At 42.7% G+C, this 16,155-nt stretch overlaps 1 protein-coding gene across 1 annotated transcript; it reads right to left on the bottom strand.

The window, feature by feature from the left end:
* Positions 1-4,989: 4,989 nt before the first annotated feature.
* On the bottom strand, positions 4,990-16,149 carry LOC308057071 (fructose-1,6-bisphosphatase 1). Its single transcript, XM_080373248.1, has 7 exons — positions 15,903-16,149; positions 13,201-13,363; positions 11,548-11,640; positions 10,425-10,568; positions 7,506-7,643; positions 6,398-6,517; positions 4,990-5,403 (listed from the first exon to the last, which is right to left on the bottom strand). The coding sequence occupies exons 1-7, from the start codon at positions 16,070-16,072 to the stop codon at positions 5,212-5,214; spliced, it is 1,020 nt and encodes a 339-aa protein (XP_080229374.1). The 5' UTR covers positions 16,073-16,149; the 3' UTR covers positions 4,990-5,211.
* Positions 16,150-16,155: the final 6 nt, after the last annotated feature.

Genomic DNA, 16,155 nt, shown 5'->3' on the forward strand with positions numbered 1-16,155 from the left:
GAATGTGAAGTGCTGGTGATCTGTGGCTTAACTGGTTACAAAGTAATTGTATCTTCAATAATTTACAAATGAAGCTTATCTGATTTAAGCATACCTGTGTCATAACTCACAAAATGAAATTTTACATCAGCATTGGTATTGTAGTGCACCATATAAATACAGGTATGTCCAAGTTTGCAATTATACTGCCAGTAACTCCTTATAAGCAATATGCTTGGATCACATTGATGATAATGTGAAGGTAAACAGAATTGTCAGTGAACTAGGTACATACTGTCTGGAATATTGGAATTACAAACTTGAATTGCAGCACTATCTTCCCACTCAGATAAAGCAGTAAGAAAAATTGTATCTTGTACTCTTCATTTTACTTATTAGCAGCAATCTCTTATTTTTCAGCAGAAGATCTGGAAAGCCCACAAGCAAAACAAGAAAATCTGGGGTTAAAGAAGAAAAGTTTGATTGACTTTCACTGTTATAATTTGCTTAACCAAGTTACTGCACTAAAATCATGCAAGGAAGACAGAAACAAAATTCAGTAACAAAACATATACCTAGCTTTATTTTTTTTAAATAATTTTTTGCCTACTGCAGCAGTAGACAAAGAGTTTTGATTTTTTCCATTCCTTTTTTAATCTTTAGCATTTATTTGGATTTTCCTGAAAGTGTCTCTTTACCATGAACCATACATTACCTGGAGAGCTGTACAGGGATTTGAATGCTTCAGTTTTCTACTTTGAAACCAGCCTCAAGCAAAGGTCTTAAGGACTGGCAGCACTGAACACTAGCAGCAAGTAGAAAAACAGAGTTCAGTGCTGCTTGCATTCCATGTGCTTAGGTTTGGGGATGTTTTTCAAGTCTTATTCTAAGGAGGAAGAAGGACTGGTGAGCAGAGCTCCCCACGTGGAGCAACAGGCAGATTTTGCACTACATCGTTTAAGGCAATGGTGGAAGAAGAAAGTGATATTGACGATTTCTTTTTTCTGCCACTGTGATCTGGTTAAAAGTATACAATACCATTCACATCAGGGGGGAAATATTTCAGAGCACTTTTGCCAGTTTAGAAGACTTTCTTTCTTTGAACAGACATTGTACAAAACCAAAATATAACATATTTAGGGAGCTCTGGGGTAGCACACAGTGCTATTAATAAAAGAAGGGGACAGGTTTCATGTTATACATGCAAACAGATCTGCTGGCTTAAAGTACAGCCATTACATTCTGTGCATGATTTAATCATCATGGCAGTTGTCACCCTGACCAGTACTATAATGCTTTTAATGCAAAATCTCTCTGCTGTGTCGCTCGAATACCATCAGGATACACAATCAAATTAGCAAATAAGAAATGGGGTGGGGAGTTGGCCTACAGCTTCTAACATTTGCCAAAACATCACATGCAGATCTTCTTTGCTGTTGATTCTAAGTGATCTTTTACACTGGTCAAAAAGACAAAGTTCAGATCATCTTCTAACAGAACGTTTGTTTTGGAGTTAGTGGTTCAAAGGGTGTTCTCAAAGCTGATAAATCCATTATTTGACTCTTTCATTTTTTCTTTTTTACCTGAAAAATCCCAAAATGCTTTTTATAGGTACCGAATACTTTTTAGTATGTAAAAAGTACAATGCTTTGAGCTGCTGCTCAAGTAACGCTCCTTCAATAAGAACGTAACTTACACTAATATGTAAAGAACATGGACTCTACAACTAAGCTTTCCAGAAATATTGCAGCCAACAGGGGAGCAAGAAGAGAAATAGAAGAATAAAACTTGGATAAAGGCACAAGAATGGGTTGCATGGAAACTTTACCCTATTTTGATAAATGCTATGATCCCAATGAATGATAAAAACCTGAATGATTAAACCAAATGATTAAGCTATATAAATAACTACCATTTAAGGGTGGTGGTGATGGGAATCAGATTGTTTCAAAAATGTGTGATGATTCTTTATAAGCCTGAGAACTGCTTAGTACAGATGGGTTAGAACAGCATAGAAAAGTTAAAAAATGAAAACTTCAATTTGACAATTCCAAGGGAGATTTGCCCTCTAATATAGAGATTATAGAAGAGCTCTCAGAGGTGATTCATGCTTCCACTGGCATATAGGCTAGTCCTGTGCCTTAAAGGTGACACCTTTTCTAACTGATTTGAAATGTTAGTCACTTGGATGGTGCCGGCTGAAATTGGAGCCAGCGACCTTTCACCAAATGCCACAGTTCAGCCTCTGAGGAAGGCAGTGGGTAATACTGCAATGGGGGCTGAAGGTGGATGTTGTGACAAACCAACTCTCCCACCCCATGTTGATGCACAGGGTGAGCTCTGGAAAGGGGGCTGTGGAGGGAGATTGCTGAATAGTTCACGCCACTGGTGGCTACATAGGGATGCTGCTCAAATGTAGGCTTACGCATTACAGATATAGAAAAAAAACCCCAGCTCACAATGTGAAAAATGCTGACTATAAAATGTCAGCCTCCAGGCAAAACCAAAACACTGGAAATGACCTAGCAAACATGGACAGTATTGCCTTTCATTCTATAACCTTTATCTGCTGCCAATGTAGTGTCTTAAAAATAGATCTATGCAGCCCAGGGATTCCTGAAGAGGTAGAGGGCACAATACAGCCAAGGAATTACTGTAACTAGACAAAAATCGTTGCTGTGGATACTGATGGTCAAGTTGTGCCAACAGACTAGTGAGGCACTGTAGTTCAAACTGATACATGGAAAGCCAGAAAAAAGCTGTAAGGGCTTCTACCTTCTGCTCACTGTAGGAAACAAAAGATTGTGTCCAGCTATGGCTCTGGGCACAGGTTGAATTAAAAGCTTAAGGATCTAAAAAAAGTTGTACATGACAACAGTTATGCTTTTTCCTCTAGAAGCAGCATTCAGAACCTCAAAGAGTTTTAGAGTCCTTCTTAGCGTGCTGCCTGCTCTAGATGATTCAGTGAGCTTGGAGCCCTTTAAAGGGCTGTGGGGTATGTGCCAGAGCCAGCAAGTAAGGAAATTCTCAGGACAGGAATATGCAATGCCTTTGGGAAGTGTTTCAGTGTGCAAGGTAGGAACCTCCAGTCACTCCTCATCAAAATTGAGAGAGACTTGCTGTTTCTTTCCAAATCACAATGAATGGAAAAACAGGTGCAAGGATTGCATATTTTTCTCTTTTACAAAAGCAAGAGCACGGCCATATCCCAGTGGTCAGCTGCTCATGTGAAGAAGCAGAGGAAGCAGCACTGATTCTAGCACAAGAAAGAGCAGCCTGTGAAGAAAAGCCTGGGGCACAGGAGTTCCCCAGCACATGGCGGCTGTCCCACTGGCTGTCCAGTCACATGAATTCCTCTCCACATCATGGCACAGAGCCATGGCCAGGGAAGTAGCCCCTCTCCTTCCAGTCTAATCCCCAGACAGGCAACAAGGGCACCTCGCTGGGAGATGTGGGTCTGAGCCTTCTCCCAGAGGGGTGTTAATCAGAAATTAGCAAGCATACCTCATGGTCACTGATCATGAGCTGCCTGATTCTGCAGGCGTGTATCAGGCAAAATACTTAAGCCATGGTCTGCTTGTTTCCCAGAGCACAGTTTGGCGTACAGAGGAGCCACGTCCCTGCAGGGCAAGGCTGAAACCCTCACGGTGTGAAAAGCAAGCCCACAAGCAGGAGAGCTCAGTGGAGATTTCCAGGACTGTCCAAATCCTTTAAGGGCTAAGGTCCCTGAAAGCGCTTTCTTCACTAACAAAGCCTTACCAGAAACAGCATTTTCAGCAGAAACCAGGCCATTCAGTCCCTGCCCAAAATGCCTTGTCCCCTGTCACTCTGGAGAACAGATGCATACATACACCCATCCAAGGTTTGCCAATACACCTCCCAAACGGCCCAGACACAACCTGCAGCAGAACAAAGGCCCCCAGGTATTTTGTGTGTGAGCTCTCACAGAGCATGCCTTCACACCATGGCCTCTACGTTCCCCCACACTCTTTTCTTCCATTTTTACAAGAACCCAGCTCAGACAGGCTATCTGCACTGATGGATGCAAAACGCTCAGGGAGGCAGGTTTACTCCCATAGACAGGGGCTCCCAGACCATGGCTTGGGTGAACGTTCAGTGGCAGCCTACCCAAAAGCAACATCAATGTGCCCCTTGGGTTGAGTGTGGTGAAGGTAGGTGGGCAGTGAGAAATGTCCAAGCTTTGCAGACTTGGACTGAAGCAAAGAGCTTGTGAGCCAGGGCCATAAACTGTACCCAGAGAGGTGGACAACCCATCTAGCTCCCAAGCACTAAAGTCGTGTTCCTAGCAGCATACTCTGAATCAGCATATTAATTGTCAGCATGCTTTGTGGGAATTCTTCACAACTTAATTTTGCTTGCACAGCAGAGTTCTTTTCCACGGTAATGCACACTCCCAGAATAACACAAAGAACACCTGGTGGGTATTGCTAGCAACACACAGGTTCATTTTTTTCATCAGTAAAGCAGGTTAATTTCTGGCAAAGACAGCCAGATCATCACAGCAGAATGGTACCAAGCTGACTACACATGCTCCCTATCCAATTCAATATCCACCTCCAAAATGTTGTTTTCCATCCTTGTGTAACTGGATCTGATAGAGTGCCAACTGGCAATGTTAACAATATGTGTCAGAATTAACATACCCTAATGTACATGTTTCACAAATGCTAATTCTCAGTCAGAATAAGACCAGACTGAAGTATGGTGACTAACTTCTGTGACCTAAAAACAGCATGTGAAGGTGTCCACATGAGCATTTATATTCATTACCAAAGAACTAGAGACTGGTCTAGGAAGGTTCACTCACTTTAAAAGGCTGCTGAGTCTTCCCCCTGAAATTTTTAGAAGAGCACAGTCAGGTATTCTGGCAATAGTCTGTAGCTTATCTGAGAAAGTTGAGTCTTCCCTTAATTACTGAATGCAACACAGTGTTTCCTTGTAGCACAGTGGCTTTTGTGTAATCGCAACTGAGAAATAGAAACGCAAACGTGTTTTTCCCTTGCATTTACTTTTAATGCTTCTTTTAATGCCTTTCATTGCACAATGTGATTGCACAATATTTCATTTTTAAAAAAAATTTATGAAAACATAGCTCATTTGCTCTCTTGCTACAGAAGTCGGACAGTTCACTCTTGCGCTACTACAGTATGGTCTTTGGTTCAGCTCTAAGGCATTTCTTCCCATCTGCACAATGACTCCAGCAAGCCTTCTTTACTTAGCTGAATGCTTCTTGACTATCTCGAGGTATTCCTTCACATCATCATGAGATCCCAAGACAATAGGCACTCTTTGGTGGATATCCTCAGGCACTATATCTAGTATTGGTTGATGACCAGTTGTTGCTATTCCCCCGGCCTTCTCAATAACAAAAGCCATAGGATTGCATTCGTAAAGCAGTCTCAGCTAGAAGACAAAAATCAAAATGGCAATGGTCAGCCCAGGCAATGCTGGGAATCATGAAATGTAAATACATTTGGTGTTTGATTTAAAAACAGTCAACGCTCCAAGTACTCTGTATCTTATATAAACTTTGACCCAAGAACAAAATTGTCTGCATTTTTCTTTTAAACAAAGCACAGTGAATGCTGGATTTGTCCAGTTTGAGTGCTTTCTCCATAGCTCATATTTGCATTGTGCTCTTTACACAGAGATAAACTCATATGTAAGACACAACCTTTAACAAGGCAGCAGACCACGTAGACCTGTGTGAAAAGAAAGAAAAACACTGGCCCTGAGTGTGCCATTAGGTTTTTCTAATGAATAACTGCATCTTATCTGCAACCTGAAGCAATAATTTACAGACAATTACAAAACAGATGAAAGGTCTTTGCTGAATAAACAGTCCCCTTGTCAGCCTGTAAGTGTGTGATCTTCCCTGACTGACTGTTGTTGTGGCACAGGCAGCCAAGCATAGCTCCTTCAGATGAGGCAGTGTTATCAACTACAAGATGCAGATGGTTTTCTTTTTGGCAGAGCTCCTCAGAAGGGGTGCACTAGAATTAGGCTTCTTACATACTGGCTTGTAATAGGAATCTCAGGGTATTGTAAGTTGTTTGCTTTGTAATGTTTCACTTGGTTGGGGCCAGCACGGTTTGGCCTCAGATGGTACAGAGAAGCCTGTTTGAACAGCATATCCCCCGGTACATTCCAGAATCCGAATATGTCTGGGGATAAAGAGAAGTCAGTAAAGTTGAAATAGGCTAGCAGCAGCACTAAAATAGGTGTCTGACAACAGGTTGCTGTCACTTGTGACAGCGTGCAAAGGTGACCATACCCACACACCAGAAGTGCAAGCTACCAAGTTATAAAACACGTTCTGCAATCAAAACACTGATCTGTGATAGTGAAATATCTAGGTAATGTAGTATTTTATATAATTTGTCTTATTCAGGTTTACCTTTCCTTTGGGACTTTTTGAGTTAGCAGGATACAGAAAAATTCCTCCATACACCAGTGTGCGATGCACATCAGCCACCATAGATCCTATGTACCTCCCGCCATATGGTGAACTGCCATCCTACAAAAAGACATTTAAATACATGTAACTTTCCACCACATCAGGTTAATATATGTATTTTCCCCCCCTTCCCTCCCTTAGTGGTCTCACCATCTAATTCCTCCATATGGTGCTTCATTGAAAATATTCCAAGTAGTTTTGGAGAAAATTTCCGTTTCCTCTGAATTTTCTAATTGGGAAAATCCAAGGAAAAGGACCGTCAGAAGATTTCAGAATAGATGAGTGGTGGTGCCAACAGGAAATGCATCCCAGCACTCCATTAGTGCTCTAACCCTTGGAAAATACTGCATTTCTAGTAGCAAAAAGATCAAGTGCTAGGAATTGATGTTGGGTTTCTTTCTTTGTAGCAGAAAAAATTATCAAGGAGCAAAAGAAGCAGTCTTTCCTACTTCTACCCATTTTTGCCAGCTTCTACAACTTTTTGGGTAAGAAAAAGTTAATAGCTGACTACTGATATGATTTCCTTATTATACTGCAGAGAGTGCATCTTAATATCTAAATATACAACACCTTAAGCCTGGCAAGAAGCCAGATGAAAATACCAGTCTTTGCAGGAATTCAAGAAAGGGCATGAACACTTAACAATAGTAAATGTTTACACTTCATTGTCAACATAATAACTCCAGTGACGACAGGTGCAAGGCATGAGAACAGACATTTTTACAGGCACTCCTTACAGCTTTAGGCCTCCTGACATCAGGAAGCTGCATGACCACAAAGCGAGACTATGCTAATTTTCAAGTGAGAGGCCCCCCCCAGGACCCAGCTTGTGTTACCACCTAGCAAGGATCCACTGCCATCCGCACTCAGGTCTCCATCTACTCAGACACATACAGGTTGATTACCAGATGAGACCTTCTCTCTAGTTGGACTACCAAATGCCCAGTAAACAAGCTTTGAACAGTGCATGAGACAGTGATTGATCATGAAGTTGGAAATTATGAATGTTGTTTGTCATCAGAAAGTTTCCTGAAACAGGATCGTTTACCTCAGGGAACTTCTTCTTCTTGAGATACTCTGTGACTGCAGGATCAAAGTATTTAGCATAGCCTTCATTGAGACTGTAGATATTTCCCTTCTTTTTGATTTTCACATCCCTATCCACCAAAATGAATTCTCCAATTGCCTAACAGTATGAAAGAAAAACAATTTGTTAACATTAATTGCTCATTTATTTATAAACTAAGGCAAAACCCAAACATACACATGATGTATGAAAAATTAACTACTGCTGCCACTTTCTTTAATAATTCAGTACCTATGAAAAGTCATATTTGCAGTCCAGATGTGAAATGTTCCATTGATCCATAAAACACAGACAGACCATGAATCCTGGGGTCAGGCAAGCTTCTTCATACTACCATTCCCAGCTCTCTCACTTTTCTGTGCCAAAAGATGCTGTTGCCTGTAAATCTATTTAGCACTTCATTCTTTTTCTAGACTTACAACAAAAGTACAGCTCTGAGGAGTTTGGAAACTGAGAGTGCCAATTGAAGCAATGCACAAACACTTCAAATAAATGTAGATATTAATAAATTCCAGTTGATCTTAGCTGGAGCTAACTGGAAGCACGGAGTGAAGAGAGCCAATCTGAGTAGCTGAGGGCTGAGGGCTGCTGTGTTTAGTTTTCACTAAAATACATTTCCAAGTGCTAAAAATAACCAAAATAACATGCAAGCATGCTCAAAGTCAAATCTGCTATCCAAATATAGACAAAAATACATGCAGCTACCTAAGCTGTTAGTTAACAGGGAGCACCAAGTTCTATTTCCTGCTGCCTGACCACTGGTAGGTTCTAAAAAATTAATACCGGCACGTGGCAGCACCTGACTAACTTACTACAAAAAAAGGGTCATTAAAGCAAACTTTCTGCTATGATCAATATGACTTTTACTTTAAAACTCATACAGTCAATGTGTGCTAGAATGTCAAATGCATGCACACACATTACTTACTGTTTTACACATCATGGTGGGATCTGAAAATACAGAAGAAGGTTAAATATTTCTGCTTCTCTGGCTTACTATGGTTCTAGCATTAAGGAAAACACAAATCCATGGGCCCCGATGGGATGTCCCCCAATTGCTGAGGGAGCTGGCAGATTTTATTGCTAAGTCAATCTCCATCATCTTTGAAAGGTCATGGAGGCCAGGAGAGATGCCTGAGGACTGGAGGAAAGCCAGTGTCACTCCAGTCTTCAAAAGGAGCAAGAAGGAGGACCCAGGCAACTACAGGCCAGTCAGCTTCACCCCCACCCTTGGAAGGTGAGGGAACAGCTCATCCTGGTGGTCATCTCTAAGCATGTGGAGGAAAAGAAGGTTATCAGGAGTAGTTAACATGGATTTGCCAAGGGGAAATCATGCCTGACCAGCCTGATAGCTTTCTATGATGGAATGACTGGCTGGGTAGATGAGAGGACAGTGGTGGATGTTGTCTACCTTGACTCAGCAAGGCTTTCAACCCTGTCTCCCACAGCCGCCCCAGGTGAGCGCAGGCCGGGTGGGCTGGGCGCGTGGGCAGGGCGGTGGGCTGAGACCTGGCTGATGGCAGAGCCCAGAGGGCTGTGACCAGCGGCGCAGCCCAGCTGGGGGCCCGCAGCCAGCGCTGTGCCCCGGGGCTCAGCACCGGGTCCCGTCCTGCTCAGCCCACCCACCAGCGCCCTGGGTGAAGGGGCAGAGCGTGCCCGCAGCCAGTTTGCTGGTGGTGCAGCGCTGGGAGGGCGGCTGATACCCCGGAGGCTGCGCTGCCGTTCAGCGGGGCCCGGGCAGGCTGGGCAGTGGGGCGGGGGGGGCGTCATGAAGCTCAGCAAAGGCGGGGGTAGGGTCCTGCGCCGGGGGGCAGCGACCCCACGCACCAGCACAGGCTGGGGCTGACCTGCTGGCAGGCAGCTCTGCGGGGAAGGACCTGGGAGGCCTGGAGGACACCGAGTGGCCCGTGGGCCGGCAGTGTGCCCCGGTGGGCAAGGAGGCCGCTGCCAGCGTGGGCTGCATCAGGAGGAGCGTGGCCAGCGGGTGGAGGGGGGTGTCCTGCCCCTCTGCTCTGCCCTGGTGAGGCCGCACCTGGAGTGCTGTGCCCAGCGCTGGGCTCCCCAGTTCAGGAGAGACAGGGAGCGACTGGAGAGGGGCCAGCGGAGGAGTAACAGGGAGATGAGGGGGCTGAAGCGTCTCCCTTACAAGGCAAGGCTGGGAGAGCTGGGCCTGTGCAGCCTGGGGAAGAGCTGGGGAAGACTGGGAGGGGATCTTGTTAATGCATGGAAATATCTTCAGGGTGAATGCCAAGAAGACAGGGCCAGGCTCTTTCCAGTCGTGCCCAGCAACAGGACAAGGGGCAATGGGCACAAACACAGGAAGCTCCATCTGAATATGAGGAAAGGATCTTCACTTTGAGGGTGACAGAGCACTGGGACAGGCTGTCCAGAGAGGTTGTGGAGTCTTCTGCTCTGGAGACACTCAAAATGCACCTGGATGTGATCCTGTGCAGTCTGCTCTAGGTGAACCTGCTTTAGCAGGGGGTCAGACTAGATGATCGCCAGAGGTCCTTTCCAATCCTGACCTTTCTGTGACTCTCTGAAATAAGTCTTAAAGGGCATTCTGCATTGCAGAAAACAGATCATTTTAAATATCACATGATCTGGCACACGTGGTATATTTGCTTCACTGACTTGGCTGTCTTCCGTTGTTGAATCACACATAGCACCGCTGCAGCGGGCAGGCAGAATGCAAAAATCTCTTGACATGACTGCTGGTCGGTTATTGTCTACTTGGTTTCTCCACATTAGCTTGAAAAATGCTTCCTTGTTCCCTTTTTTTTTTTTTTTTTTTTTTTTTTTTTTTGTGGGGGGGAACAGTTTTTATATACAATACCTTGTTATTCCTAATAAGGAAAAAAAAATGATAGACATTCTTACCGGATCCAGCATGAAACAGTTGACACCTCCAGCAGAAGTGGCCAGTACCAGCATTGTGGCACTCCCATAGAGAGCATAACCAGCTGCCACAAGATTACGACCAGGTTGTAAAGCATCCTTCCCAGATGGTTCATCAGGGGACACCTAGAAAAAGAAGGAGCATAGTCAACTTTACTTCATTTCTATAGCTGGTACATAACTGCACTATCCAGGGTAGGGAGGGTCTTCTCCATGTCCATGCATAAAGTAACACAAATGCTTCCACAATCCACAACTGAGATTCCTACTGGATGCACTAATACAAATCATACAGAGAAGACAAACAAATTGATCTGGAAATGCTCGTGTATAAACCTAGTTGGAATGCAGGAAACAGGAAAGGATTAAGGAGATAATATAGACTTGTAGGTGATGATGAACACAGTTGGAAGGAAAACCCCGAGGCACAGTTGCAAAGCAAGCAATGAAACATGACTCATGGAGTTCACAGCTCATCAAAGTACTTGGGATTTTTTTGTTTTCTTTTGTTTCACACAAAAATGAAGTTTAAAATAGTTGCTTTGGGATGTATGACATCATACAAAAGATGATTAAAATGGACAGTTGGGTGTGTTTTATCTGACTTTTCCCCTCCTCTTGTGACATGTAAGTCCAGCATTTCAAGCTCCTTCAGACAAGGTTTCTGCCTTTCAGAGTGAATTAGACACTTCAAATGCACATGCCATGTTTCAGCTCTGGTTTGTGTTTGAAGCCTGTCCTCAGGCTAACAGGACTATTAGTACAGAGAACAAGAAAACCTGAAAGTGCATTCCTTAAGTGGATGACAACCAGATGACATTTGTCTCAACACTAACACCTGATTTGTTTGTAAGTGGTAATTCCTTTGGCAGGAATTAAATATCAGCCAGGCTTCTATGTACATACAGATACCTCGTTTTTTAAGCGACTAATGCAAATCCCTCACAAATGTTTTATACAAGTGACTGTAAAACAGCAGATGTAACTTAAAGCTGGTCTTGAGAGTCTCTTTCACAAACAAGTTTAATTAGATTTCAAGTTTTCACATGCAATTATATTTCATCAAAAGGTACACAATTTCCTATCCCACATGAAAGCATTTTACCTTTCTATAGATGGCAAAGATGGTCCCAATGGAAACAAGACAGTCAATGTTCGATGAGCCATCTAGAGGGTCTATGCAGACTATGTATTTACCCTAGAAAACACAAAAGAGAGAGCTACGTTAGTGACAGTATTAACCCACTTCCCCTAAATAAAAATACATCAGTAAGTAAATTTTCTAGAGACTTTCTAAGCAATATAAACTGAAAGTCTTTTATATATTATGAAGGAACTGAATGAAAATGTTAAAAATCATTTGGCCCAGATTTCATTCTTGATTACAACTGTGCGATTTGTCCCACAGCAGAAGCTGCAAAATCTTCAAAGCAAGTAACAGATGATGACACAGGGAAGGTGAAGTATTCCTACACAATTTTTAATATTAAAAAAATAATATTTTTTTTAATGATCAGTTTAGCTTCATCTATCTAATTAATGCCAAACTATTTTGATCAGAGGTCTGGTAATAGCTACCATTTAGGCTACAATTTCTTGTCTCTAACAAAATGGCTTTCTGAATTACAAGGAAGAAGACAAATGAAGATCAGCCTTTTTCACACAGAACAATAATCAGGGACATTAAAAAGGCCTTTAACACCTGACATTTATAAACTATACATTTCACTTTATCTGTGCTCTGAATGAATAGGTAGGCAGAAATTACCTTAACCAGTCTGTGGTCCTATCCTGCTTTTTTAGGGGTTCCCCCTGCAAACAAAGAATGGCTCCTGCCTCTTATTGTATTAAGAATTCCTGTAGGTACAGGAAATTGCCAACACAAGGAAAACAGCTGAATCAACTGTACCTTTCAAATAGCTTGTTTTCCCCTTATTTTATCCAAAGTCATTTTAATAATCATGTGTTAACAATACTAAGTGTTTCTTTGCTCTTTCTTTGATTTCACCCTGTGTGCCAGAATCTTATTTAAGTCCAGCAAAGCTCTGCTCTGGAGGTGGGAATTCTGGGTAGGAATTCTGATAAAAACACCATATTAGCTCACATTTAATTTAGAAAAGCATTAATGCTGAGCCTCCCTCAGTGACTTTTGAGGATCTAAAATCATATTCAGATCTACAGCAATCTTTGTTCATCCAATGCCTATAAAATCAATTTTGAAGATTTCTCAACATGGAGAGAGAGAACTGCTTTGACAAAGCAAACATTATTATACTTTCCAAATCACATTTTAGCTGTTTGCTTTCACTAAATTTTTACTCAGATTTTTACAATATCACACGAAAGTACTAGGCAGGAAAAAAGAATTATCACTCAACAAGTGCATGCAGACTTGTGAATAGAAATTATAATAAATAATAAGTAATTAAAAATTATTTTTGTTTCATTGATGTTAAGTCTTTCACAGGCTTCAAAGAGAATTTACATGAATTAAAGAACTTGAGATTTGACCTGTACAGAACAGCTCCTCAGTGTCCTGCTGACAAAGCTACTTTACAAAAGGGCTTCACTGACTCAGAGCATAGTTCCAGAGATCAGATGGGACAAACAAGGAATGTTTCCTCCACAATTAGGAAAAAGTGGGGGGAAAAAAAAGGTGGGGAGGAACAACAGAGAAAAACATTTAAAACAACAAACATCAATCTTGAGAGCAGAAATAACAGAAACCTTAAAGCTTTAAACCTTTAAAGCTACTAACCCGTTTTTCAGTTTCCACTATCACAGCATCTTTGTTTTCTTCTGACACAATAACACATGTACTGAAGGATGACTTGAGCATGTTAATCACCAGGTCATTGGAAAGGATGTCCAACTTCTTTACTTGATCTCCTGTCACGTTGGTAGACCCAGCAATTCCATAGCTAGAGCAATGGCAAGAGAGAGCATTTTGTGAGAACAGGACACTACGTCTTCCAAAGTGCCCTGTTTCTGGCAACTTTATGCTTGTAAAACAAACAGCACTTTTGGATAATATCTCAGTTCTCTAAGCCTGTTTTTTATTTAATGTGTGGTGGATCCCTGCTGATACCTGCTAACCTTAGCTGTGGCGGCAAATCTAGAAGACACTGTGAGGAACACAAAACAGGGAATAATCTTTCAACAGTCTGTAAACTATGACAAACTCTGGCTGTGAAGGGTGAATTAAAATAATTGTGTTATTTAACAATCTCTTGACTTTAAGACCTAAATACTGTCCCTGAATCCTAGGCTCTGATATAGCTGCATACGCTAAAAACTAAAACTTCATTAGAAAACTTACACCTAAAAAGTAACAATGAATGTGACAACACCAGTTACGCTATAACTTCTGCGTGTAATTTGCTCCTGGTTAGCCATATGATGTACAAATTGCAGTAGAAACACTTTGCTCACAGATAAATCAAGATTTTTATGGTTCAATGTTTTCAGTTTTGATTTTACATGGAAACATTTCCTTGAGAATAAAACTGCGAAATACAAATGTGAAATACAAATCCTGCGAGCTAATCAGAATCAAACCATCTGGCATCAGGAAGTACCAGGAGAACTTGCGATAGGTGATTTCAAAAGCATACAAAACAGAATTTTAGCTCTTAGAAGAAAAAAACAAGAGCCAGCTTTGCACACATTCAGATGAGTCTTACATACTTCAGTTACAAGGCTGAATACTGGCATTTCAGGGGTTTTGTAATAACATTGAACACTACTTTAGGAATGTACTGCATTTCTTCAGCTTACGGCATGAGACAAAGAAAAACGCCTGGCATAATTCTCTGTTTCTCTGCTACAGTGGCTTGAGCATTTTTCTGCAAGTGTGAAAATGCTTTTAGAAAACATGTACTTTGAACACTATGCTTGTGAATGGAGGCACAGATCCTCATCCTCAGAGCAAAAACTCCACACAGCCATCAGCTACAGCTCTCACACATCATCTGTTGGGGACTTCTGGGAGGGATCAGCAGGGTGTCCTGCATGGAGCCTGAAGCTGGGAAGGGACTGTGGCTTCCCCAGCTTTCTGCACCTCCACTGCTGAGCAACACTGCAAATACAGCTGAAACTGAGGACAATCCAAAGAACCGGGCCGCAGCAATCCCTGCTTGTTCACATTCCCTAACAGCCATGCAAAATTCCACCACAAGCTATAAAACACAGCCTCACAGTGGGAGATGTACTGCTCGGGGAAGCTCGCAAGCCTGAAGCTGGCTACCCCAGCACTGGTGGAGAGTTAAATCCAGTGTGTGGGATCACAGGGCAAGGCTATCAGCACAGGTATCGAACCTGCGGTAGCTGGCAACAAACACACACGCAGGATGCATAAAGAATGGGAACTTGGGACTGTTACAAATCTGGTCGCAGATGGGAAATCCTGGTCTTTACTGAGAGACGTAGGAGGGACATGAAAAGGCTAGCACATAATGATTAAAAAAATACCACCGTTGTATAAAGTCTGAAGTCAAAACAGTGAAAATAGTTCAAACATACATAAAGGGAGGATTTTTATTCTCTCTTACAATTACTTCCATATTACTAACTTCAGTCATCATTTTTTTCAGCTTTTTGATACATTTTGTAATAAATATTACTTTGTGTTGCCAGACACCTTTCACTTACATTTTCCACTACAGGGTTTGTAGAGGCAAATTCATTTTTTCTGTACTACATTTTCCATTCAATAATGAAACAACCCATGTCTAAAGCCCTGATCAGCATACAATTAGGCTTATCATATGTGAAATACTTAGGGGGGTTAGTTACCTAAGACCAGTTGCAGTCACTTAACATTTCAAGAGCTCTAATTTCCCTCTGATGCATTTCCAGAGCAACTCCCCTCTGACTGGCTGACTACAGACACTACTGTTCCTAACCAGTGCTTTTTCTAAATACCTAAGACAACCAAACCTTCATAGAGAAACTCAAGTTGCTACGATGCAATATGAAAAAAAAAAAAAAACAAAAACAAAAAAACACCACTGAATTTGAGTAAATGCCTCATAGCATAAAATGTCGCTTTGATATTAAGCTACTGACTACAATAAGCAAAAAAATCACCCACACGCTGACAGACTTTGTCTTTTAGTCTGTTCGTTTGGTCAACGACAAAACCTGCCGAAGGTTTGCATGAAGGTCTGTTAGCAGCAGACATCTGTCAAAGACTGCATGCCTTATATTATTAAAAAGTCACAGGACCCATTTCACTTGAGTAAATCAAGAGTCCAAGATGCTAAACGAGTTAGTTACAGCTCAATGCAAGTGGGTGGGCGGATGCAACCCCCTTCGCACGCCTGTCGGATGACCCCCACCATCCCCATCCCCACCACCCCGGAGGCGGCAGGATCCTCTGCACCCGCGGGGATGCGGGGAGGGATGCGGGATGCGGGATGCTACCGGCGCGCCACCTCCCGCCGACACCCCGGCACTCACAGGTTGGCGATGCCCGCTTTGCGGACGGCGGTGGAGATGGCTTTGATGGCTGTGCAGAGAGAGTTGAGGAGCTGTGTGAACTCCCCGGTGCCTTTCGCCCGCCTGCCTTCCTCCATCACGAAGCGGGTCATGGTGATGACATTGGTGTCGAAGGCGGAACGGTCCGTCATGGTGGCGGCTCCGGCAGAGTGGGACCGGCGCCGCCGCCGCCGCCGCCACTAGCCCCGGGGGGCGTGCCAGGGGGCGGGGGCGT

This window comes from Falco punctatus (assembly GCF_963210335.1).
Source record: "Falco punctatus genome assembly, chromosome: Z".
Taxonomy (NCBI): Eukaryota; Metazoa; Chordata; class Aves; order Falconiformes; family Falconidae; genus Falco; species Falco punctatus.